Genomic DNA, 27,152 nt, shown 5'->3' on the forward strand with positions numbered 1-27,152 from the left:
GGATTTTGGGTTTGACATTAAAAATAGCAGGATATCTGAAGGTAGTGACCATGGGTTTAACCTGTTGTTTCATATATTGTAGCGAAATGCAAATAATAGGTTTGTGAGGAATGTTTTGGAAGTGACAATTTCCCCATGATTACTGTCGAAATCGTGGGATTAGCTTGAACTGGTAGGGCAACCTTTTGGAGGTTCAGAAATGCAAAATGGGGTCACTTTTAAAGCCGCTGTTCAGAAGTTATCAACAGGGTTATAATTGTTAAAGATGCGAAATCAGACTCGGTCTGCTCTGAGTCGAGGAAGTTGACGTTTCTATTCCAACCGAGCCAGTTGTACCAAAAACTCTAAATGATAAATGATGCTTGATCGCTTGATAATCAGCATTTGGAGGTTGGGTGGATGGCCAAACTCCATGGATTAGCATCCCTTGGGGAGAGATTTTCTCTTAGTGTCTTGTTGACTGTTGACAAAGTGACACCTCGAGATGGTGCTGCTGCCACTCATTGTTCTGGGAAGTAACTCTGCCTCTGAGAAGTCAAGTAGTGTGATGTTTGGCGTTTGTTTGTGAGTACATGATTTTGGTGTGTGGCAGCTTTTCCACGAGCTTTCGAAGTTATTAAGAATTACAAAACTGCAAAGGATTCTGTGCAATTGGATGGAGATGAAGGTGATGGGCCCAATTGGACCCAACACTGATGATCTCATATAAAAGATCAACTAATCGACAGAATTGTCAGAAATGTCATGAAAAGCTCTTGAGTCATTTGTCTTCTCCCAAGACAATGTTCCTACTATCATGCTGCAACTGTTCAAGACAAAGCCAAGTGTATTAAATTTGGTCTTTAATGAAAAGGTCCTCAATCCATCCATTCATTTCCCGACCTTATCCCACCCCACACTCAATCATAGGCTGCCCCTGATTGCATATGAACTTATTTTTGCATCAAATCATGAAGAATCAAAAATGGCTTGGCTGACCTCCACCAAATTTGGTGTCCATGCTGGGATCACCCAGGGTCAGGTCATGGGAACAAAATTACCCCCCCCCCATATCACTTGACTACTTGCGTTGTTCAACTGTACATGTGGTTTTCCTGAAGTTGGTATTTGCTACGGGGACAAAATAAATTTCTCACTTCTCCGCCTCCACCTTCAGTTTTGTTTCCCAGTTCTGTAAATATTGAGTGTTATATAAAAGTTATCTCCTCGATAATTTTCAAGCTCCATGACTTGTTTATGCAGAAATTTGGCGTTTACACAGTCAGCTGAAAGTGCGGCCGACCCAGATTTTCAAAATGAACTGTGGGATCTTTAACATTCACCACTGAAGGCAAGCGTGCGGTTGTTTAACGTTCCTTCTAAAGTAGGCATTAGGAACCTCCAGCTGCCATGCCAGATATGACCCTGGGCATGTTTTGCTCCGGCCAGCGTGGTGACATTTTGTTCAGTATTTTCAGCAGTTATTATAAAGGAAAGACTGGCAGGATAACGTGTATGTATGCAGATTTTCCTCTGAACCAACTCGCCTTGGTTTGAATCGAGAGTCAGCTATAAATTGCCATCCTGGTGTTTCACATGCAGGGTGAGGCATCAATGTGTGCTCTGTCTCTCGGATGGATGTTAAACTTGGTGTCCCCTTTGCTCGCATTAATTGTTAGACATTAAATATCCCACAGTGTCCTTCGTGAAGAGTGGGTGAGCTATTGCCGGTACCATGAACAAATTACAAATTCCTTCACTTGCAGTTGATTATCCTACATCAGTTAGGACCCAGTCAGGTTGTAACTCCCAGCTGTCACAACAATGAAACTGCCTTGGAAACCCTGTGCACCTTTTGGCACAAGGAAGAAAAAGATAATTACGAATACAAGCTAAAAGTGACACAATTTATTTCCCAAGAAAAGTTTTTAACTTATTTAATCCTCATAAGTTGCATCGAACCATAATCAGCACTAGAAGTGACAGCATCACTGATGAGTCTTAGAAGGAAGTGAACATGAAGACAGAAATGACTGTAAACTTTGCAAGCAAACACATGCTCTGTATCTTAGTACATATGTTGTTGTCAGTATACAAACAACCTCATCGTTCGAAATAAAAGCCAGTACAAACATGAATTAATTTGTATTCCCATCACCAGAAAAAAGTCTGAACAGTACGAGTTAAAAAGCAGTGAAATAAGTAAATATTTTGCTTTATCATTGGTCGAGGTTGATAAAACGTCAAGCGGAAAGTTGACTCAGAGTGCTGTGCTTTTCATTGAGAAAGTCAGAATGAATTGGATTACTAGTAATCCTGCATATGTGCTATTTAAATTGCTAACAAACCATGAAGCATACATTTAACCTTCCCCAAGTTAACTAATAGTTGATATTTCCCTTGGAAAGGGAAAGGTTCCCCACCTCTGCTCTGAAGGATGCTCTACTCATTTACTTATTGATGCACAACATTTCTGCAAAGCCTCATGATGAGGGTTTGTATTCGGACTGGGATTGAAATTCCCACCAGATAACTCAAGGTGGGTATGCCACCAATGAGCGATATCCTGTCTGCACAGGATTAACTGACATTACAAACCTCGTTTCTGAACCTACTGAAATATACTTTCATTCTTGTTTCACGTTTTCCTTGTTTCGTTGTCTACAACAATTGCTCCATTTCGAAGAAATCGCAGAACCAATGTAATAGGTAGCCGCAGAACCAACGGCAACAACTCCTAATGCAGGAGCTACAGCGAGGCCACCAACAAAAGCAACACTCCCGAGCACAGCACCACCTACCGCAGAAGTGGCCTGGACTTGGTAAGACACAGGTTGTCCGTAACGCATTTCGTTTGCAAAATGCTGACAATTATAGTTCGCTGGATCAAACTTAATCATATCGCCCACTCTTTTTTCACAACGTCTGACGATCTCCTCATCAGAGAGTGGTTTCAATACCCAACTGCGCACAACTGTGATTTCCTTTCCCTTTTGGAACGATTGAATGGTATCTCTCTGTACTCTTCCAAACCTGTTGGTAAAGCAGAAAGGAATATTAAATGATTAAAGTGGAACCAAGAAAAATGTTTCTCATCAAACGTTTGTGATTTTAAAGCACATGAGGATTGCTCTTTATATTAAATAAGAATCCACATTTTATTTCAAAAGTTTTCTCTGTCACTCCAAAATTCAAAGTCCTCCCCTATTCGTTAAATTATTTGGAGGGTGATCCCCCTCCACATCCACACTCATTTTCCACATTTTCTTAATCCCACTCGAATTTGAATGGGAATACGGTATAAGGTTGATATAAGAACAGCCTGGTGTTGGCTTAGTGGTTAGGGTGGTGGCTTGGGATCCGAGGGTCCTGAGTTCAAGCCCCGTCGGCCACTGAATTAATATACACCAGGAGGTTGACTCAGCCTGTCATCCTTCCGAGGTCGCCGAAATGAGCACCAGTGTACTGGTAATAGGGGCACTGCATCAGCGGAATCACCGCGCCTCCAACTAATGATGCAACCAGCAGCCAAAAAGACTGTACATGATCGGCACCAACGTTCCCCATCCAACTTGACAGAGCTTTAGCAAATCTGCGAGGAAGAATGGGAGAAAATTCCCAAATCCCGATGTGTAAAGCTGATGCAGACATCCCAAAGAAGACTCGAAGCTGTAATCGCTGCCAAAGGTGCTTTTCCAAAGTATTGAATCATGGGGTTTAATACTCATTGATGCAAGACATTCAGCTTTTCATTTTTCATTGATTTGTAAAAATGTTAAAAACATGTTTTCATTTTGTCATTTTGGGGTATTCTGTGTTGATCGGTGATAATAACAAAAAGAAATTTTATTCCATTTTAAATTCAGGCTGCAACACAATAAAATATGACAAAAGTCAAGGGGTGTGAATACTGTCTGAGGCACTGCAGTTTTCAATGGGATTTTCTCATCTCTCCCTGTCGATGCTGGAGTGCCCCAAGGCAGTATATTGGGCCCAGTTCTGTTCCTTATCTTCATCAACATTCCTTATCCTTATCTTCCTTATCTGTTCCTTCTGTCTGAATTTTTTTTAAAAACTCTCCCTATCCCCTTACTGATGACCCCACCCTCTGCCGTAACATTCCTCCACCTTCAGATAGGAAGGCTGCAGCCACTTCCCTCTCTGCAGAACTTCAAATCACGAGCTTGTTTAACACCTGGAATAAAAAAAACGGATATCTGTGTGCAGGATATCTCAAAATGTTGTGGGTGGATTCGGATAAAACTTGTTGGACAGGTTGGGTGGATATGTCACAAGGACGAATTGATTCGATTTTGGTGAAAATCCCAATTTGGATCTGAATACGAGATTAATTTAATTTTTAAAGTGATTCTTCACCATTGAGAGACAGGACCAAAAACGATATTGTATTGCATAGCATGATATTTCAAAATGTAATGGGCCTGATATGTTCTCGTGGATCAGGAATTTTGTGGCGGAGGTATGCTCTCCACCGAGTGCCCTTCAAGTTATCTTTGTAATGACTCTTTTGTTGAAGTTATTGGAGGGAATCTTCTAAAGATATAAATGTGGAGATGTGGAGAAGTATAGGGTTTTAAACCAGAAAAATATCTAAATATTTGGACATTATAGATTTCTAAGTAAAACGAGCCCATTACATATCGGGCTCAACTTTAGTTCAACACTGGACACTTAATAGAGCATGGGGCATATGTTAACCCTGTCGACTTGATGCTGAAATTGAGTGCATAAAAACCATTCTCTGGGACAATGGCTACCCTGAGCGACTCATCTGTGGGTTCATACAGTGCAATACTGCCAATCTGTCTGAGGACATCATATTTGGACCAGAAAAGTGTCCAGTTTACTTTAAGCTGCCATGGAGAGGTAAAATCTCTCAAAAGTTTGAACAACATGTGAAATGGTCAGTTTCACAATGTGACAACTCTGTTTCAATGAGAGTGATTTACCACCCACAAACTGCTCCCCTCAGTCCAGAAAGATGCGCTCCCTTCCATAAACCTGAACAATGTTCTTTACCAATTTCATTTCAGTGCCGGTGGGATACCAGGTATGTAGGATGCACATCACTCAGACTGGAGGATCGGATCAAGCAACATATTCCATTTGCAATCCGGAATAACTTGGAGACTGGTCGTACACAACCATCCCGTACATGTAAGAACCCAACAAGAATGCCTGCTCAAAGTGATTTTGCCATTGGTCACCACCTTCTGAACAATCCAGATTGTGCCCAGGACTATCATGTTGAACGGTTCCAGATTGCGGCACGTGTGCGTACTAAAGCACATTTACATGTTCTTGAAGACACATTTCTACATACAGGAGCTCCTGTTCATTGCAAACAAAAAGTGAATGTGCAAACAATGCATCTGTTCTGACCTGGATCCATAAAAATGGGAGTGTCAGTAACAGTCCAAAGAACTAATCCCCAATGGTCTAAACAAATAAATTGTTTCATTTTGTGTTTGCATTTCTGGTATTCTTGCGTGTGTCCTGACGAGTTGCAAAACAATAAGCTTCGAAAATATCTGTTCTTTTTTCTGCTATTTTAAAACTCGTTTTAATGCATCACAGGTTAAGTGGTCTAAATTGTTAAAAATGTATTAAAATGAGGTTTCTGGCCTCCCTGATATAATGTCTTGGCTGAACTTGTACATTTAGTGTTCAGTTGTCTAAGATTTTAAACACATTTTACCAGCTGGGCCAACACTTTTTATCAGGTGAGGCAGAATCCACTTTCTGACAACTCTGTTTTATACACATGAGCAGTTTTATTTTGCTGGACTACTTTGAACATCTTGTTCTGAGAACATTTTGAATACCCCTTCAGAGTAAAAATACCACCTTACTCTTCCGTGGGCATGTACGACTGGGACGAGATTCCGTATAATTTGTGAAATTCAGATCCAAAGTATGGCTAAACTGCAGGTTTGTGTTCTGATTCGTGTTCAACATATAACATTCAATTGATATGAAGTTGTTCCTCAATCATAAGGTGACGTTTACAAGCATACAGAAAGACAGACAGACAAAGTGAACCAATTGCTTAACCCCACTTTTGACTTTGTGCGTGTGGGGCAATTATTAACAAATCTAACAACAGCTTCATGCAGTAAATTACCCTGCTGGAATCGTTCCTTGTTTCGATGAACATCCGGAGGATATCCCACAACTGTTGGAAGAGAAACGACTCAAGTTGAGGGATTCCACTTTGCATAATCAACAATCAACTGCACTTGGAATAATACACATCGCTTTCAATATAAATTAAGAATGCTGCACACAAATGATTTTTAAAGAAAGCAACAACCATGTATCATAAATTTCTATCATTTATTCATAAAACTTATTAGCAAAATACCCAAGCTAATAGTTTTAAGCATCAGCATCAGGAGAGAGAGAACTGGTGTGAACAATTCAATTATCAACTCTGATCATCCCAATGCCTGGAGTAGGCTTAATGGTTGGGGTGGTGGGCTTGGGATCCGAGGGTCCTGAGTTCAAATCCGGCTGAGTTGTTTGAATTAATACCAGTTGGGGTTCACTCTGCTTTCCATCCTTCCAAGGTCGGGAAAATGAGTGCCAGCTTGCTGATATACTGTGTCAGAGTGGCGACCCGTCCTGGATTGTGCCCAATAGCCAGGGAGACTGCTTAGGCAGCACCAACGCTCTGCAATGATCCCAATGGGTGGATGGATCATCCCACGTTCAGGACGTTCTTTCAGGAAAACTTGTCGGATTACAAAAACTGCAGGCTAACATCCATTGCTTTGTTCTCCTCTTCGCTCACATGTGGAACCTCCTTACTCAGTATTCAATCACAATCTTCCCATCAGAGCTTCATGCAAGTTGTGCATGCTACATCATCTTATGTCATCCCCCTCCCCCACCCATTACCCCAACCGTCCCTCAAATTCCTTACCACAATCTTTTCAATCATCACTAACCTTAACCTCACCATGGTCTGCTAACGCTAACTCCATCTCTCTATCTCTCTATCTCTCTATCTCTCTATCTCTCTATCTCTCTATCTCTCTATCTCTCTACCTCTCTATCTCTCTATCTCTCTATCTCTCTATCTCTGTATCTCTCTATATCTCTATATATATCTCTCTCTCTCTCTCTCTCTCTCTCTCTCTCTCTCTCTCTCTCTCTCTCTCTCTCTCTCTCTCTCTCTCTCTCTCTCTCTCTCTCTCTCTCTCTTTCCATAGTTCCCTTGTTTGTCCCAAATGTCATTTGTTGTCTTTTCCCCTCTATATCATCATTTTCTTCCATGAGGTTTGAACAACAATTTATATACAGGAGGTCGATAATTTAGACGTAAGATGTCACAGCATCAAAGATATACAAACTTTCAAAAATACACTCAATGGATCTTTGAAACGTAAACACGAAATATTTACATCCATTCTATCCTATCTTGTGGAACAAAATATTAACATCTCACACGGAATATATTTTGCAACAAGTGATGAAACATTTCAAGATTGGAGAGTATTTGAAATAATTATTTTAAAAACTGCTCAGACTCAAATGTCTTTCGCATTCGTCCACTGATTTGAAGTTACAGTAGAAACCTTCAGTCATAGAAATAAACATTCGGTTTGAGTCGTTCGACTAATAGTTACCTTTTCATCATTTGTTCGCTTCCAGAAATGAAGGACATGAAACAAGGAAACGTGGTTGAAGCAACCATGTTGCTCCAACCACATTTCCAACCACAATGTATTGGCTGAACTGGTTCATTTAGGGTTCAGTTGTCTGAGATTTTAAACACATTTTACCAGCTGGGCCTAAACTTTTTATCAGGTGAGCCAGGATCCTCTTTCCGACTACTCTGTTTAATACACACGAGCAGTTTTATTTTGTTGGACTATTTTGAACATCTCGTTCCAAGAACATTTTGAATACCCCTTCAGAGTAAAAATACCACCTTACTCCTCTGTGTGGATGTACAACCAGGACGAGATTCCGTACAATTTTCCAAATTCAGATCCAAAGTAAGTCTAAACTGCAGATTTGTGTTTGGATTCGTGTTTAACATATAACATTGAATTGATATGAAGTGGATCCTCAATCATAAAATGACATGTGCAAACAGACAGAAAGACAGACAGAGACAGACAAAGTGAACCAATTGTTTCACCCCACTTTTCGCTTTGTGCTAGTGGGGGTAATTAGTAACAAATTTAACAGCCTCGTGCAGTAAATTACCATGCTGGATTAGTTCCTTGTTTCGATGAACATCCGGAGGAGATCTTCGAACTTTTGGAAGAGAAACGATTCAAGTTGAGGGATTCCACTTTGCATCATCAACAATCAACTGCACTTGGAATAATACACATCACTTTCAATATATATGAAGAATGCCACACACAAATGATGACGATATAAACCAACAACAAAGTTTCATAAACTTCTATGTTTTATTTAGTAAATTTATGGGCAAAACACCTAAGTTAATATTTCTAAGCATCAGCATCATGGGAGGGAGAACTGGTAAGAACAAGTCAATTATCAACTCTGATCATCCCTCGTTCAGTACGTTCTTTCAGGAAACCTTGTTGGATTACAAAAATTCAGGCTAACGTTCATTGCTCTGTTCTTCTCTTCTCTCACTTTTGGAACCTTCTTGCTCGGTATTCAATCACAATCTTCCCCATCGGAGCTTCTTGTATGTTATGCATGTTCCACCATCTGATGTCACCCCCACCTCCCCCGCCCCCAACCGTCATTCGAATTCCTTCCCACAATCTTTTCAATCATCATTAACCCTAACCTAACCATGTTCCTGTTAACTCCACTCCCCTCTCTTTCTGTCCTTCCATTATTCCCTTGTTTGTCCCAAATGTCATTTGTTGTCTTTTCCCCTCAAAATCATCATTTTCTTCCATGACGTTTGAACAAGAATGTAAATACAAGAAGTTGGTAATTTAGACGTTAGATGTCACAGCATCAAAGATATACAAACCTTCAAAAATAAACTCAGGGAGTCTTTTAAAGGTAAACACGAAATATTTACATCCATTCTATCCTATCTTGTGGAACAAAATATTAACAGATGTTGAGGAATATATTTTGCAACAAGTGATGAAACATTTCATGATTGGAGAGTATTTGAAATAATTATTTAAAAAACTGCTCAGACTCAAATGCCTTTGACATTCGTCCACTGATTTGATCTTACAGTAGAAACCGTCAATCACAGAAATAAACATTCGGTTTGAGTCGTTTGACTAATAGTTACCTTTTCATCATTTAATTTTTAAAGTGATTCTTCACCATTGAGAGACAGGGCCAAAAACGATATTGTATTGCATAGCATGATATTTCAAAAATGAAATGGGCCTGATATGTTCTCGTGGATCAGGAATTTTGTGGCGGAGGTATGCTCTCCACCGAGTGCCCTTCAAGTTATCTTTGTAATGACTCTTTTGTTGAAGTTATTGGAGGGAATCTTGTAAAGATATAAATGTGCAGATGTGGAGAAGTATAGGGTTTTAAACCAGAAAAATATCTAAATATTTGGACATTATAGATTTCTAAGTAAAACTAGCCCATTACATATCGGGCTCAACTTTAGTTCAACACTGGACACTTAATAGAGCATGGGGCATATGTTAACCCTGTCGACTTGATGCTGAAATTGAGTGCATAAAAACCATTCTCTGGGACAATGGCTACCCTGAGTGACTCATCTGTGGGTTCATACAGTGCAATACTGCCAATCTGTCTGAGGACATCATATTTGGACCAGAAAAGTGTCCAGTTTACTTTAAGCTGCCATGGAGAGGTAAAATCTCTCAAAAGTTTGAACAACATGTGAAATGGTCAGTTTCACAATGTGACAACTCTGTTTCAATGAGAGTGATTTACCACCCACAAACTGCTCCCCTCAGTCCAGAAAGATGTGCTCCCTTTAGTCTGGGAGCCAACCGATCAAAATTAAAAAAAAATTGCCCGGTCTGCTATAAAATTTTTGTGTTGATTTTCATAAAGAGACACCCTTTGAGTATATGAAAACCATTGTTGGCAATGGTGAAACTCTTGCGCAACAACACAGTCAACACTTTTGCGAGCCCCCTCTGATGACAAAATGTTGGCAAAAGCGAAGATGTAGGATGGGGGTATGGGTAATTCATATTGTCCTAAAATCATAACCACTAAACCTATATACACAAATGACCCCTCATATTAAAGAGGAGTTCATTTCCTATATCACAATTGGTGTAGATTTAACCTACCTACAATTGACAAGGTTATATGTCAAACAACAAAAGATTTATGCAACTCAGAAATGCTTGACTATCAATGGGGTCAAGAACAAGAACATACTTTTACATGCCATGGTTTTAAGGAAGATAAAATTAGAAATGGATTAACACAATATTGTGACATGAAACATCCTCTTCAGAGGAAGAGTCACTCTCTGAAACAACTCCACCACATGAACCTCTCTGACCAAGGCATATGCATGTCACTCAGCAAGGCACAGCAGCCTTTTGCATGAACATCGTTTCAGACATTTGGATAATTTGCACATGCAAGACACAGTTTTGTCTATGTTTGGCTTGGCTGGCTTAGACATGAGAATTGGGACCAGTTTTCCATTGATAAGGGTTCTGCCAAATGTTGTGGCTGGGGGAAGTGCTCGGTCACTGAGATGTGCACGTCTATACAGAAGCAATTGATACAATGCTCTTAAAACAAAGAAGTAAAACGCATCTTCTGTTGCTGGCAGTGACCTAAGGTCTAATTTTGAAGAGACAAACATATGCTGCCTGAGGGTATCCAAACAGCTGAACCCTTTTTGGCCATGCAGAGCAGTCCAGTATACTCTGGCCTCATCAATGACACATTCTGTTGCTGCCATTTCACTATCTCTTCCAAAATCAACAAGGTGGGGAAGGTTTCCTATCAGTCCCAGAGAAACCTGTGCCACTCTTCTTTTCACAGGAACACAGGCATCATCCCAACTGACTGGAAGAGGGGCCTTGTTGTCCCTCTCTGGAAAGGGAAGGGTGATCGCCAAGACTGCAACAACTACCGAGGGGTGACGCTGCTCTCAGTGCCGGGCAAGGTCTTTGCTCGGATAATTCTTGATAGGGTTCGCCACCATCTGCTTGAGCACCAGCGTCCAGAACAGTCAGGCTTTACACCAAAGAGGTCAACGATTGACCGTATCCTTGCTCTTCGTGTCCTCACCGAACGCAGACGAGAGTTTCGGCAGGGGCTGCTTGCAGCCTATGTTGATCTCTGTAAAGCGTTCGATTCAGTGAATCGGGATGTCCTCTGGAGAATTCTTGGTCTTCGTGGGGTGCCACCGAAACTGATCGATCTGATGTCTGAACTCTACTCTGGTACTGAGAGTGCTGTGAAGTGTGGTGGTACCATCTCTGACTTATTTCCAGTTGTTACTGGAGTTCGTCAGGGATGTGTACTTGCCCCCACACTTTTCAGCACTTGTATGGACTGGATTTTAGGGAGGATGTCGGAGAGATAAAGTTGCGGTGCATCGTTTGGCAATGTCAAGATCTCGGACCTTGATTTTGCAGATGATGCAGTCATCTTTGCGGAGACTTTAGACATCCTCTTGGGGGCCTTCGAGGTGCTGAATGAGGAGTCGGAGCCGTTGGGATTACGGATTTCTTGGGTCAAAACTAAGATCCAGGCTTTCGGTGACATCTTGGATGCTGCTGTCCTGTCTGTGTCTGTTTGTGGTGAGGATGTTGAGGTCGTGGATAGATTCACTTACCTTGGCAGTGATATTCATGTCTCCGCAGGTTGTGAGCCGGAGGTCAATAGACGTCTGGGTCGGGCCTGGGGAGTCATGGATTTACTGGATCATGGGGTGTGGCGCTGCCGGTACCTGTGCGGGAGGACGAAAGTCCGAGTCTTCAGGTCCTTGGTACTTCCAGTCTTGCTCTATGGGTGCGAGACTTGGACTTTGACCAAGGATCTGAGACGGAGACTTAATTCCTTTGGTACCAGGTCTCTTCGAAGAATCCTTGGCTATCGCTGGTCGGATTTTGTGTCCAACGAGCGGTTGCTGAGAGAGACTCAGATGAGATTTGTTACCTGCATAGTCCGTGAGCGTCAGCTGCGGCTGTATGGACATGTGGCTCGTTTTCCTGACGCTGATCCTGCTCACCAGATTCTCTCAGCGAGGGAGTCTCATGAGTGGAGGAGGCCAGTGGGCCGACCACGTGCCTCATGGTTGCAGCAGGTTGACCATCATCTCAAGGAGATGGGGATGGGCCTGGCATCTGCCTGGGGGATGGCCAGACGGAGGCCCCTGGAGTACCGGCGGAAAGTGGACGCAGCGACGCGCTGTTCTGGCACATGCTCCCATACCTGACCTGACCTCTTCTTTTCCCCTTCTGAATGAGTAGCTCACTGTGTCACATCCACACAACACATATGTGCACAGAAGTGTAGCTGCGACATCAAGAGGATTTTCTGGTACTTCTTGCTCAACACTTCTACCAGCTCATGAATAGGTAGGTATTGATTCTGCCGTTGTATCCAGAGTTCTTGCAATGTGTTCAAGCAGCAGAAGTGATATATACACAGCATAATTATGTCTGTATCTGTTGCATGCACAACAGCTCAATGGTGATCAGGATATTCCACACAATATGCAAGATGAGCAATAATCCTTGTGTCTGCCTCTTCATGTTCTTCACAAGGTAAGTCCAGAACTGAACTTGATGCTGATGTGATGGAAAGAGTGTGACCTTTGTTTTCCATCATACCACCAAGAATGATGGTCACTCCATCCGGAATAGCTTCAGGACTCTCACAAAGGGAAGTGCCAATGAAGTTCTGAAGATTTCCTTTATTTCTTGGATTCTTCATGAGTAAATTCCAGTCCGGAATTTCTAGACTCTTGGATGGTGAGAATTGTCTTGCCTGGTCTGTCTGGTTTCTCCTCTGCTGCTCATGACCCTTCAAAGTATGGCTATCATCAAAATCATACTGATCACCAATGATGTTGACACAGTTGCACATTTCAGGTTTGAACTGAAGGAGCTTGCGAAGATACAGCTGGGGAAGTTCACCAAATGTTTTTGCACCCATTTTTTGGTATTTATTTACAAATGCCATTGTGTCTACCAGATAAACTGTGTATAGGTCACTCTGTGGTAATGATGGCAGCTGTAAAACAACATCCTGCTCAGCTTCAGCAATTAGCACTGCCACGAAATCAGACTTGTTGCCTTTGCGCATTACAAACCCCTGTGCTAAGTGTGGATCAACCTCAAACAGGGATGATGGATAGTCTGTCCACTCATGGGAAAATGCAATCTGTCTTGTGACTGGGTCGGCATCTCGATAGAAACACAGCACACGTGTAGTTGCAGTCTCATCTTGATAGATCCTGATTAAACTCTGTTTCCTTGATGGTTTTGATTTCTTCTGTGAGGAGAAAGTTACCAGCTTCAGTGGTTCAATCTTAATAGAGACCACCTCTTCTGCTTTCATAATGGCTTCCATGCCCTTAGCTTGAGCATGGACCAAGTCTTTTGAAGCATCCTTCTCACCAGTTGCTCTATTGAGCAGATCCACTTGGTTGTTACACTGGAATGGGTTTATCATCTGCTGGCATATCACTTTCTTGATCTCCTCAACATGCATATGTTCTTCTGTTGCCTGCTTATGTGTTTCTCCATGATGAGTAGATTCCTGTTGGCCTAGATTAGCCATAGACTTTATGTTCTCTGATACAGCTGTGAGAAATGGTGCTGTCTTCACATATTTATCTCGAGCAGCTGGTGCCTGAGATATGCCTTTGAACAGCGATGTCTTCCCTTCATTGTTGTATGTCTGCTCCAGGGCCATGTCACTCCAAACACCATTGAATTTTCCTTTGGAAGAGTGAACTGTGAAGTACCCAACCTGGATCTAGCAAACCTTAACCGAACTGTGTTCAATAGAGCAAGAGGAATTTGGGGTAGGGGTAACTTTGGTTGACAAAAATGTTAATTTTCTCTTTAAAAATTGATAGAACTCACTCAAATTTGCTGTTTTAATTAGCCATGGATACCATGTTCATATCACATTAAGAGAAATTAGTATTCTAATGCAGCATCTGCCTATGATAAGAAAAGTTCTAAAGGCCATCTTCAAAAAACGTTATTTTTAAGGCATTTTTCACAAAATTATGTACTTTTACGAGGTTTACTTCCACAAAGGGAATTTTTTTTTGTCATTTTACAATGCACTGATTGAATTCTTACATTTAGTTCACATTTATTTTTCATGAATGTGATTTTTTAATTTTTTTAGAAATTTTATTGACAATTGCTGTTTTATCAAATTTTTCAAATCTTCCTCAAACAAAAACGTCCGCCAAAATTTTTCGCAAGAGCTTATGAATTGCCAACATTGGTTTTCATGAACTGCAAAAATATATCTAAACATCCTGGGGGTGTAAAATTTTATAGCAGAGGCTGTAAGGTCCAACCCTAAAACAGCCTCGTACACAGGTTGGCTCCCGGACTACTTCCATAAACCTGAACAATGTTCTTTACCAATTTCATTTCAGTACCGGTGGGATACCAGGTATGTAGGATGCACATCACTCAGACTGGAGGATCGGATCAAGCAACATATTCCATTTGCAATCCGGAATAACTTGGAGACTGGTCGTACACAACCATCCCGTACATGTAAGAACCCAACAAGCATGCCTGCTCAAAGTGATTTTGCCATTGGTCACCACCTTCTGAACAATCCAGATTGTGCCCAGGAATATCATGTTGAACGGTTCCAGATTGCGGCACGTGTGCGTACTAAAGCACATTTACATGTTCTTGAAGACACATTTCTACATACACGAGCTCCTGTTCATTGCAAACAAAAAGTGAATGTGCAAACAATGCATCTATTCTGACCTGGATCCATAAAAATGGGAGTGTCAGTAACAGTCCAAAGAACTAATCCCCAATGGTCTAAACAAATAAATTGTTTCATTTTGTGTCTGCATTTCTGGTATTCTTGCGTGTGTCCTGACGAGTTGCAAAACAATAAGCTTCGAAAATATCTGTTCTTTTTTCTGCTATTTTAAAACTCGTTTTAATGCATCACAGGTTAAGTGGTCTAAATTGTTAAAAATGTATTAAAATGAGGTTTCTGGCCTCCCTGATATAATGTCTTGGCTGAACTTGTACATTTAGTGTTCAGTTGTCTAAGATTTTAAACACATTTTACCAGCTGGGCCAACACTTTTTATCAGGTGAGGCAGAATCCACTTTCTGACAACTCTGTTTTATACACATGAGCAGTTTTATTTTGCTGGACTACTTTGAACATCTTGTTCTGAGAACATTTTGAATACCCCTTCAGAGTAAAAATACCACCTTACTCTTCCGTGGGCATGTACGACTGGGACGAGATTCCGTATAATTTGTGAAATTCAGATCCAAAGTATGGCTAAACTGCAGGTTTGTGTTCTGATTCGTGTTCAACATATAACATTCAATTGATATGAAGTTGTTCCTCAATCATAAGGTGACGTTTACAAGCATACAGAAAGACAGACAGACAAAGTGAACCAATTGCTTAACCCCACTTTTGACTTTGTGCGTGTGGGGCAATTATTAACAAATCTAACAACAGCTTCATGCAGTAAATTACCCTGCTGGAATCGTTCCTTGTTTCGATGAACATCCGGAGGATATCCCACAACTGTTGGAAGAGAAACGACTCAAGTTGAGGGATTCCACTTTGCATAATCAACAATCAACTGCACTTGGAATAATACACATCGCTTTCAATATAAATTAAGAATGCTGCACACAAATGATTTTTAAAGAAAGCAACAACCATGTATCATAAATTTCTATCATTTATTCATAAAACGTATTAGCAAAATACCCAAGCTAATAGTTTTAAGCATCAGCATCAGGAGAGAGAGAACTGGTGTGAACAATTCAATTATCAACTCTGATCATCCCAATGCCTGGAGTAGGCTTAATGGTTGGGGTGGTGGGCTTGGGATCCGAGGGTCCTGAGTTCAAATCCGGCTGAGTTGTTTGAATTAATACCAGTTGGGGTTCACTCTGCTTTCCATCCTTCCAAGGTCGGGAAAATGAGTGCCAGCTTGCTGATATACTGTGTCAGAGTGGCGACCCGTCCTGGATTGTGCCCAATAGCCAGGGAGACTGCTTAGGCAGCACCAACGCTCTGCAATGATCCCAATGGGTGGATGGATCATCCCACGTTCAGGACGTTCTTTCAGGAAAACTTGTCGGATTACAAAAACTGCAGGCTAACATCCATTGCTTTGTTCTCCTCTTCGCTCACATGTGGAACCTCCTTACTCAGTATTCAATCACAATCTTCCCATCAGAGCTTCATGCAAGTTGTGCATGCTACATCATCTTATGTCATCCCCCTCCCCACACATTACCCCAACCGTCCCTCAAATTCCTTACCACAATCTTTTCAATCATCACTAACCTTAACCTCACCATGGTCTGCTAACGCTAACTCCATCTCTCTATCTCTCTATCTCTCTATCTCTCTATCTCTCTATCTCTCTATCTCTCTATCTCTCTATCTCTCTATCTCTCTATCTCTCTATCTCTCTATCTCTCTATCTCTCTATCTCTCTATATCTCTATATCTCTATATCTCTATATATCTCTCTCTCTCTCTCTCTCTCTCTCTCTCTCTCTCTCTCTCTCTCTCTGTCTCTCTGTCTCTCTCTCTCTCTCTCTCTCTCTCTCTCTCTCTCTCTCTATCTCTCTCTCTCTCTCTCTCTCTCTCTCTCTCTCTCTCTCTCTCTCTCTCTCTCTCTCTCTCTCTCTCTCTCTTTCCATAGTTCCCTTGTTTGTCCCAAATGTCATTTGTTGTCTTTTCCCCTCTATATCATCATTTTCTTCCATGAGGTTTGAACAACAATTTATATACAGGAGGTCGATAATTTAGACGTAAGATGTCACAGCATCAAAGATATACAAACTTTCAAAAATACACTCAATGGATCTTTGAAACGTAAACACGAAATATTTACATCCATTCTATCCTATCTTGTGGAACAAAATATTAACATCTCACACGGAATATATTTTGCAACAAGTGATGAAACATTTCAAGATTGGAGAGTATTTGAAATAATTATTTTAAAAACTGCTCAGACTCAAATGTCTTTCGCATTCGTCCACTGATTTGAAGTTACAGTAGAAACCTTCAGTCATAGAAATAAACATTCGGTTTGAGTCGTTCGACTAATAGTTACCTTTTCATCATTTGTTCGCTTCCAGAAATGAAGGACATGAAACAAGGAAACGTGGTTGAAGCAACCATGTTGCTCCAACCACATTTCCAACCACAATGTATTGGCTGAACTGGTTCATTTAGGGTTCAGTTGTCTGAGATTTTAAACACATTTTACCAGCTGGGCCTAAACTTTTTATCAGGTGAGCCAGGATCCTCTTTCCGACTACTCTGTTTAATACACACGAGCAGTTTTATTTTGTTGGACTATTTTGAACATCTCGTTCCAAGAACATTTTGAATACCCCTTCAAAGTAAAAATACCACCTTACTCCTCTGTGTGGATGTACAACCAGGACGAGATTCCGTACAATTTTCCAAATTCAGATCCAAAGTAAGTCTAAACTGCAGATTTGTGTTTGGATTCGTGTTTAACATATAACATTGAATTGATATGAAGTGGATCCTCAATCATAAAATGACATGTGCAAACAGACAGAAAGACAGACAGAGACAGACAAAGTGAACCAATTGTTTCACCCCACTTTTCGCTTTGTGCTAGTGGGGGTAATTAGTAACAAATTTAACAGCCTCGTGCAGTAAATTACCATGCTGGATTAGTTCCTTGTTTCGATGAACATCCGGAGGAGATCTTCGAACTTTTGGAAGAGAAACGATTCAAGTTGAGGGATTCCACTTTGCATCATCAACAATCAACTGCACTTGGAATAATACACATCACTTTCAATATATATGAAGAATGCCACACACAAATGATGACGATATAAACCAACAACAAAGTTTCATAAACTTCTATGTTTTATTTAGTAAATTTATGGGCAAAACACCTAAGTTAATATTTCTAAGCATCAGCATCATGGGAGGGAGAACTGGTAAGAACAAGTCAATTATCAACTCTGATCATCCCTCGTTCAGTACGTTCTTTCAGGAAACCTTGTTGGATTACAAAAATTCAGGCTAACGTTCATTGCTCTGTTCTTCTCTTCTCTCACTTTTGGAACCTTCTTGCTCGGTATTCAATCACAATCTTCCCCATCGGAGCTTCTTGTATGTTATGCATGTTCCACCATCTGATGTCACCCCCACCTCCCCCCGCCCCCAACCGTCATTCGAATTCCTTCCCACAATCTTTTCAATCATCATTAACCCTAACCTAACCATGTTCCTGTTAACTCCACTCCCCCTCTCTTTCTGTCCTTCCATTATTCCCTTGTTTGTCCCAAATGTCATTTGTTGTCTTTTCCCCTCAAAATCATCATTTTCTTCCATGACGTTTGAACAAGAATGTAAATACAAGAAGTTGGTAATTTAGACGTTAGATGTCACAGCATCAAAGATATACAAACCTTCAAAAATAAACTCAGGGAGTCTTTTAAAGGTAAACACGAAATATTTACATCCATTCTATCCTATCTTGTGGAACAAAATATTAACAGATGTTGAGGAATATATTTTGCAACAAGTGATGAAACATTTCATGATTGGAGAGTATTTGAAATAATTATTTAAAAAACTGCTCAGACTCAAATGCCTTTGACATTCGTCCACTGATTTGATCTTACAGTAGAAACCGTCAATCACAGAAATAAACATTCGGTTTGAGTCGTTTGACTAATAGTTACCTTTTCATCATTTAATTTTTAAAGTGATTCTTCACCATTGAGAGACAGGGCCAAAAACGATATTGTATTGCATAGCATGATATTTCAAAAATGAAATGGGCCTGATATGTTCTCGTGGATCAGGAATTTTGTGGCGGAGGTATGCTCTCCACCGAGTGCCCTTCAAGTTATCTTTGTAATGACTCTTTTGTTGAAGTTATTGGAGGGAATCTTGTAAAGATATAAATGTGCAGATGTGGAGAAGTATAGGGTTTTAAACCAGAAAAATATCTAAATATTTGGACATTATAGATTTCTAAGTAAAACTAGCCCATTACATATCGGGCTCAACTTTAGTTCAACACTGGACACTTAATAGAGCATGGGGCATATGTTAACCCTGTCGACTTGATGCTGAAATTGAGTGCATAAAAACCATTCTCTGGGACAATGGCTACCCTGAGTGACTCATCTGTGGGTTCATACAGTGCAATACTGCCAATCTGTCTGAGGACATCATATTTGGACCAGAAAAGTGTCCAGTTTACTTTAAGCTGCCATGGAGAGGTAAAATCTCTCAAAAGTTTGAACAACATGTGAAATGGTCAGTTTCACAATGTGACAACTCTGTTTCAATGAGAGTGATTTACCACCCACAAACTGCTCCCCTCAGTCCAGAAAGATGTGCTCCCTTTAGTCCGGGAGCCAACCGATCAAAATTAAAAAAAAATTGCCCGGTCTGCTATAAAATTTTTGTGTTGATTTTCATAAAGAGACACCCTTTGAGTATATGAAAACCATTGTTGGCAATGGTGAAACTCTTGCGCAACAACACAGTCAACACTTTTGCGAGCCCCCTCTGATGACAAAATGTTGGCAAAAGCGAAGATGTAGGATGGGGGTATGGGTAATTCATATTGTCCTAAAATCATAACCACTAAACCTATATACACAAATGACCCCTCATATTAAAGAGGAGTTCATTTCCTATATCACAATTGGTGTAGATTTAACCTACCTACAATTGACAAGGTTATATGTCAAACAACAAAAGATTTATGCAACTCAGAAATGCTTGACTATCAATGGGGTCAAGAACAAGAACATACTTTTACATGCCATGGTTTTAAGGAAGATAAAATTAGAAATGGATTAACACAATATTGTGACATGAAACATCCTCTTCAGAGGAAGAGTCACTCTCTGAAACAACTCCACCACATGAACCTCTCTGACCAAGGCATATGCATGTCACTCAGCAAGGCACAGCAGCCTTTTTGCATGAACATCGTTTCAGACATTTGGATAATTTGCACATGCAAGACACAGTTTTGTCTATGTTTGGCTTGGCTGGCTTAGACATGAGAATTGGGACCAGTTTTCCATTGATAAGGGTTCTGCCAAATGTTGTGGCTGGGGGAAGTGCTCGGTCACTGAGATGTGCACGTCTATACAGAAGCAATTGATACAATGCTCTTAAAACAAAGAAGTAAAACGCATCTTCTGTTGCTGGCAGTGACCTAAGGTCTAATTTTGAAGAGACAAACATATGCTGCCTGAGGGTATCCAAACAGCTGAACCCTTTTTGGCCATGCAGAGCAGTCCAGTATACTCTGGCCTCATCAATGACACATTCTGTTGCTGCCATTTCACTATCTCTTCCAAAATCAACAAGGTGGGGAAGGTTTCCTATCAGTCCCAGAGAAACCTGTGCCACTCTTCTTTTCACAGGAACACAGGCATCATCCCAACTGACTGGAAGAGGGGCCTTGTTGTCCCTCTCTGGAAAGGGAAGGGTGATCGCCAAGACTGCAACAACTACCGAGGGGTGACGCTGCTCTCAGTGCCGGGCAAGGTCTTTGCTCGGATAATTCTTGATAGGGTTCGCCACCATCTGCTTGAGCACCAGCGTCCAGAACAGTCAGGCTTTACACCAAAGAGGTCAACGATTGACCGTATCCTTGCTCTTCGTGTCCTCACCGAACGCAGACGAGAGTTTCGGCAGGGGCTGCTTGCAGCCTATGTTGATCTCTGTAAAGCGTTCGATTCAGTGAATCGGGATGTCCTCTGGAGAATTCTTGGTCTTCGTGGGGTGCCACCGAAACTGATCGATCTGATGTCTGAACTCTACTCTGGTACTGAGAGTGCTGTGAAGTGTGGTGGTACCATCTCTGACTTATTTCCAGTTGTTACTGGAGTTCGTCAGGGATGTGTACTTGCCCCCACACTTTTCAGCACTTGTATGGACTGGATTTTAGGGAGGATGTCGGAGAGATAAAGTTGCGGTGCATCGTTTGGCAATGTCAAGATCTCGGACCTTGATTTTGCAGATGATGCAGTCATCTTTGCGGAGACTTTAGACATCCTCTTGGGGGCCTTCGAGGTGCTGAATGAGGAGTCGGAGCCGTTGGGATTACGGATTTCTTGGGTCAAAACTAAGATCCAGGCTTTCGGTGACATCTTGGATGCTGCTGTCCTGTCTGTGTCTGTTTGTGGTGAGGATGTTGAGGTCGTGGATAGATTCACTTACCTTGGCAGTGATATTCATGTCTCCGCAGGTTGTGAGCCGGAGGTCAATAGACGTCTGGGTCGGGCCTGGGGAGTCATGGATTTACTGGATCATGGGGTGTGGCGCTGCCGGTACCTGTGCGGGAGGACGAAAGTCCGAGTCTTCAGGTCCTTGGTACTTCCAGTCTTGCTCTATGGGTGCGAGACTTGGACTTTGACCAAGGATCTGAGACGGAGACTTAATTCCTTTGGTACCAGGTCTCTTCGAAGAATCCTTGGCTATCGCTGGTCGGATTTTGTGTCCAACGAGCGGTTGCTGAGAGAGACTCAGATGAGATTTGTTACCTGCATAGTCCGTGAGCGTCAGCTGCGGCTGTATGGACATGTGGCTCGTTTTCCTGACGCTGATCCTGCTCACCAGATTCTCTCAGCGAGGGAGTCTCATGAGTGGAGGAGGCCAGTGGGCCGACCACGTGCCTCATGGTTGCAGCAGGTTGACCATCATCTCAAGGAGATGGGGATGGGCCTGGCATCTGCCTGGGGGATGGCCAGACGGAGGCCCCTGGAGTACCGGCGGAAAGTGGACGCAGCGACGCGCTGTTCTGGCACATGCTCCCATACCTGACCTGACCTCTTCTTTTCCCCTTCTGAATGAGTAGCTCACTGTGTCACATCCACACAACACATATGTGCACAGAAGTGTAGCTGCGACATCAAGAGGATTTTCTGGTACTTCTTGCTCAACACTTCTACCAGCTCATGAATAGGTAGGTATTGATTCTGCCGTTGTATCCAGAGTTCTTGCAATGTGTTCAAGCAGCAGAAGTGATATATACACAGCATAATTATGTCTGTATCTGTTGCATGCACAACAGCTCAATGGTGATCAGGATATTCCACACAATATGCAAGATGAGCAATAATCCTTGTGTCTGCCTCTTCATGTTCTTCACAAGGTAAGTCCAGAACTGAACTTGATGCTGATGTGATGGAAAGAGTGTGACCTTTGTTTTCCATCATACCACCAAGAATGATGGTCACTCCATCCGGAATAGCTTCAGGACTCTCACAAAGGGAAGTGCCAATGAAGTTCTGAAGATTTCCTTTATTTCTTGGATTCTTCATGAGTAAATTCCAGTCCGGAATTTCTAGACTCTTGGATGGTGAGAATTGTCTTGCCTGGTCTGTCTGGTTTCTCCTCTGCTGCTCATGACCCTTCAAAGTATGGCTATCATCAAAATCATACTGATCACCAATGATGTTGACACAGTTGCACATTTCAGGTTTGAACTGAAGGAGCTTGCGAAGATACAGCTGGGGAAGTTCACCAAATGTTTTTGCACCCATTTTTTGGTATTTATTTACAAATGCCATTGTGTCTACCAGATAAACTGTGTATAGGTCACTCTGTGGTAATGATGGCAGCTGTAAAACAACATCCTGCTCAGCTTCAGCAATTAGCACTGCCACGAAATCAGACTTGTTGCCTTTGCGCATTACAAACCCCTGTGCTAAGTGTGGATCAACCTCAAACAGGGATGATGGATAGTCTGTCCACTCATGGGAAAATGCAATCTGTCTTGTGACTGGGTCGGCATCTCGATAGAAACACAGCACACGTGTAGTTGCAGTCTCATCTTGATAGATCCTGATTAAACTCTGTTTCCTTGATGGTTTTGATTTCTTCTGTGAGGAGAAAGTTACCAGCTTCATTGGTTCAATCTTAATAGAGACCACCTCTTCTGCTTTCATAATGGCTTCCATGCCCTTAGCTTGAGCATGGACCAAGTCTTTTGAAGCATCCTTCTCACCAGTTGCTCTATTGAGCAGATCCACTTGGTTGTTACACTGGAATGGGTTTATCATCTGCTGGCATATCACTTTCTTGATCTCCTCAACATGCATATGTTCTTCTGTTGCCTGCTTATGTGTTTCTCCATGATGAGTAGATTCCTGTTGGCCTAGATTAGCCATAGACTTTATGTTCTCTGATACAGCTGTGAGAAATGGTGCTGTCTTCACATATTTATCTCGAGCAGCTGGTGCCTGAGATATGCCTTTGAACAGCGATGTCTTCCCTTCATTGTTGTATGTCTGCTCCAGGGCCATGTCACTCCAAACACCATTGAATTTTCCTTTGGAAGAGTGAACTGTGAAGTACCCAACCTGGATCTAGCAAACCTTAACCGAACTGTGTTCAATAGAGCAAGAGGATTTTGGGGGTAGGGGTAACTTTGGTTGACAAAAATGTTAATTTTCTCTTTAAAAATTGATAGAACTCACTCAAATTTGCTGTTTTAATTAGCCATGGATACCATGTTCATATCACATTAAGAGAAATTAGTATTCTAATGCAGCATCTGCCTATGATAAGAAAAGTTCTAAAGGCCATCTTCAAAAAACGTTATTTTTAAGGCATTTTTCACAAAATTATGTACTTTTACGAGGTTTACTTCCACAAAGGGAATTTTTTTTTGTCATTTTACAATGCACTGATTGAATTCTTACATTTAGTTCACATTTATTTTTCATGAATGTGATTTTTTAATTTTTTTAGAAATTTTATTGACAATTGCTGTTTTATCAAATTTTTCAAATCTTCCTCAAACAAAAACGTCCGCCAAAATTTTTCGCAAGAGCTTATGAATTGCCAACATTGGTTTTCATGAACTGCAAAAATATATCTAAACATCCTGGGGGTGTAAAATTTTATAGCAGAGGCTGTAAGGTCCAACCCTAAAACAGCCTCGTACACAGGTTGGCTCCCGGACTACTTCCATAAACCTGAACAATGTTCTTTACCAATTTCATTTCAGTACCGGTGGGATACCAGGTATGTAGGATGCACATCACTCAGACTGGAGGATCGGATCAAGCAACATATTCCATTTGCAATCCGGAATAACTTGGAGACTGGTCGTACACAACCATCCCGTACATGTAAGAACCCAACAAGCATGCCTGCTCAAAGTGATTTTGCCATTGGTCACCACCTTCTGAACAATCCAGATTGTGCCCAGGAATATCATGTTGAACGGTTCCAGATTGCGGCACGTGTGCGTACTAAAGCACATTTACATGTTCTTGAAGACACATTTCTACATACACGAGCTCCTGTTCATTGCAAACAAAAAGTGAATGTGCAAACAATGCATCTATTCTGACCTGGATCCATAAAAATGGGAGTGTCAGTAACAGTCCAAAGAACTAATCCCCAATGGTCTAAACAAATAAATTGTTTCATTTTGTGTCTGCATTTCTGGTATTCTTGCGTGTGTCCTGACGAGTTGCAAAACAATAAGCTTCGAAAATATCTGTTCTTTTTTCTGCTATTTTAAAACTCGTTTTAATGCATCACAGGTTAAGTGGTCTAAATTGTTAAAAATGTATTAAAATGAGGTTTCTGGCCTCCCTGATATAATGTCTTGGCTGAACTTGTACATTTAGTGTTCAGTTGTCTAAGATTTTAAACACATTTTACCAGCTGGGCCAACACTTTTTATCAGGTGAGGCAGAATCCACTTTCTGACAACTCTGTTTTATACACATGAGCAGTTTTATTTTGCTGGACTACTTTGAACATCTTGTTCTGAGAACATTTTGAATACCCCTTCAGAGTAAAAATACCACCTTACTCTTCCGTGGGCATGTACGACTGGGACGAGATTCCGTATAATTTGTGAAATTCAGATCCAAAGTATGGCTAAACTGCAGGTTTGTGTTCTGATTCGTGTTCAACATATAACATTCAATTGATATGAAGTTGTTCCTCAATCATAAGGTGACGTTTACAAGCATACAGAAAGACAGACAGACAAAGTGAACCAATTGCTTAACCCCACTTTTGACTTTGTGCGTGTGGGGCAATTATTAACAAATCTAACAACAGCTTCATGCAGTAAATTACCCTGCTGGAATCGTTCCTTGTTTCGATGAACATCCGGAGGATATCCCACAACTGTTGGAAGAGAAACGACTCAAGTTGAGGGATTCCACTTTGCATAATCAACAATCAACTGCACTTGGAATAATACACATCGCTTTCAATATAAATTAAGAATGCTGCACACAAATGATTTTTAAAGAAAGCAACAACCATGTATCATAAATTTCTATCATTTATTCATAAAACGTATTAGCAAAATACCCAAGCTAATAGTTTTAAGCATCAGCATCAGGAGAGAGAGAACTGGTGTGAACAATTCAATTATCAACTCTGATCATCCCAATGCCTGGAGTAGGCTTAATGGTTGGGGTGGTGGGCTTGGGATCCGAGGGTCCTGAGTTCAAATCCGGCTGAGTTGTTTGAATTAATACCAGTTGGGGTTCACTCTGCTTTCCATCCTTCCAAGGTCGGGAAAATGAGTGCCAGCTTGCTGATATACTGTGTCAGAGTGGCGACCCGTCCTGGATTGTGCCCAATAGCCAGGGAGACTGCTTAGGCAGCACCAACGCTCTGCAATGATCCCAATGGGTGGATGGATCATCCCACGTTCAGGACGTTCTTTCAAGAAAACTTGTTGGATTACAAAAACTGCAGGCTAACATCCATTGCTTTGTTCTCCTCTTCTCTCACATGTGGAACCTCCTTACTCAGTATTCAATCACAATCTTCCCATCAGAGCTTCATGCATGTTGTGCATGCTACATCATCTTATGTCATCCCCCTCCCCCACCCATTACCCCAACCGTCCCTCAATTTCCTTACCACAATCTTTTCAATCATCACTAACCTTAACCTCACCATGGTACTGCCAACTCCATCTCTCTCTCTCTCTCCTTCCATCATTCCCTTGTTTGTCCCAACTGTCATTTGTTGTCTTTTCCCCTCTATATCATAATTTTCTTCCGTGAGGTTTGAACAACAATTTATATGCAGGAAGTAGGTAATTTAGACGCAAGATGTCACAGCATCAAAGATATACAAACTTTCAAAAATACACTCAATGGAGCTTTGAAATGTAAACACGAAATATTTACATCCATTCTATCCTATCTTGTGGAACAAAATATTATCAGATGTTGAGGAATATATTATGCAACAAGTGATGAAACATTTCATGATGGGAGAGTATTTGAAATAATTATTTAAAAAACTGCTCAGACTCAAATGCCTTTGACATTCGTCCACTGATTTGAAGTTACACTGGACGAATGTCAAAGGTGGTAAACATTTGGTTTGAGTCGTTTGACTAATAGTTACCTTTTCATCGGTGACATGAAACATGAACCGCATGAACATGAAACCGCAGGACATGATCCGCAGGACATGAAACAAGGAAATATGTTTGGAGCAACCATGTGAACTACATGCCCTTCTCCAACGTAAACTCCACAATGAGTTGGCTGAAAATACCCATGTCGAACACAAATGACATCACCACGCTCCATGTTGGCACTCTGAGCACGTTCAGCTCACAGAATATGATATCCAATATATACACGTTATTTAAACAAGTATCCACCCAAAGTACGCTGATGGGTTGGTAACTTCATGCATTTCCTGGAAGGGGAAGGGAGGTGACGACGTCAGGGAAAGTCCCGAAACCAGTGAGTGACATCATTTCTAGAGTGTTACAAAACAGTAAAAGACCTAAGGCAGTGTTTCACAACCTCTTTTTGTCCCACTCCCCACTTTGATTTTCAAAAAAATCCTACATCCCACCATCATTGGACACACTACAGTATATACTACGTATGTATTCAAATGGCTTTGTTAAAACTTTATAGCAAATTTTATTCAATTGCTACTCACTTCAATGGGAGTTCTGCCCTTGACGCTGGCTGCAGATTTGT

At 41.3% G+C, this 27,152-nt stretch overlaps 1 protein-coding gene across 4 annotated transcripts; it reads right to left on the bottom strand.

The window, feature by feature from the left end:
- Window positions 1-1,872: 1,872 nt before the first annotated feature.
- LOC147028192 (uncharacterized) lies at window positions 1,873-26,871 on the bottom strand. Of its 4 annotated transcripts, XM_085878336.1 has the most exons (7): window positions 26,560-26,870; window positions 25,264-25,314; window positions 17,835-17,885; window positions 15,643-15,693; window positions 8,218-8,268; window positions 6,125-6,175; window positions 1,873-3,012 (listed from the first exon to the last, which is right to left on the bottom strand). In XM_085878336.1, exons 1-7 carry the CDS (start codon window positions 26,745-26,747, stop codon window positions 2,607-2,609), a joined length of 849 nt encoding a protein of 282 aa, XP_085734462.1. In that variant the 5' UTR covers window positions 26,748-26,870; the 3' UTR covers window positions 1,873-2,606. The 4 variants fall into 4 exon arrangements, with proteins under 4 accessions (XP_085734462.1, XP_085734464.1, XP_085734463.1 ...); XM_085878338.1 differs by lacking the exon at window positions 8,218-8,268 and having other exon boundaries at window positions 26,560-26,871; XM_085878337.1 differs by lacking the exon at window positions 17,835-17,885.
- Between the last annotated feature and the right edge of the window lie 281 nt (window positions 26,872-27,152).

The sequence above is a fragment of the Eptatretus burgeri genome, chromosome 4 (genome assembly GCF_056783735.1).
Source record: "Eptatretus burgeri isolate ZD-2024b chromosome 4, Ebu_testis_v1, whole genome shotgun sequence".
NCBI classification, from domain to species: domain Eukaryota; kingdom Metazoa; phylum Chordata; class Myxini; order Myxiniformes; family Myxinidae; genus Eptatretus; species Eptatretus burgeri.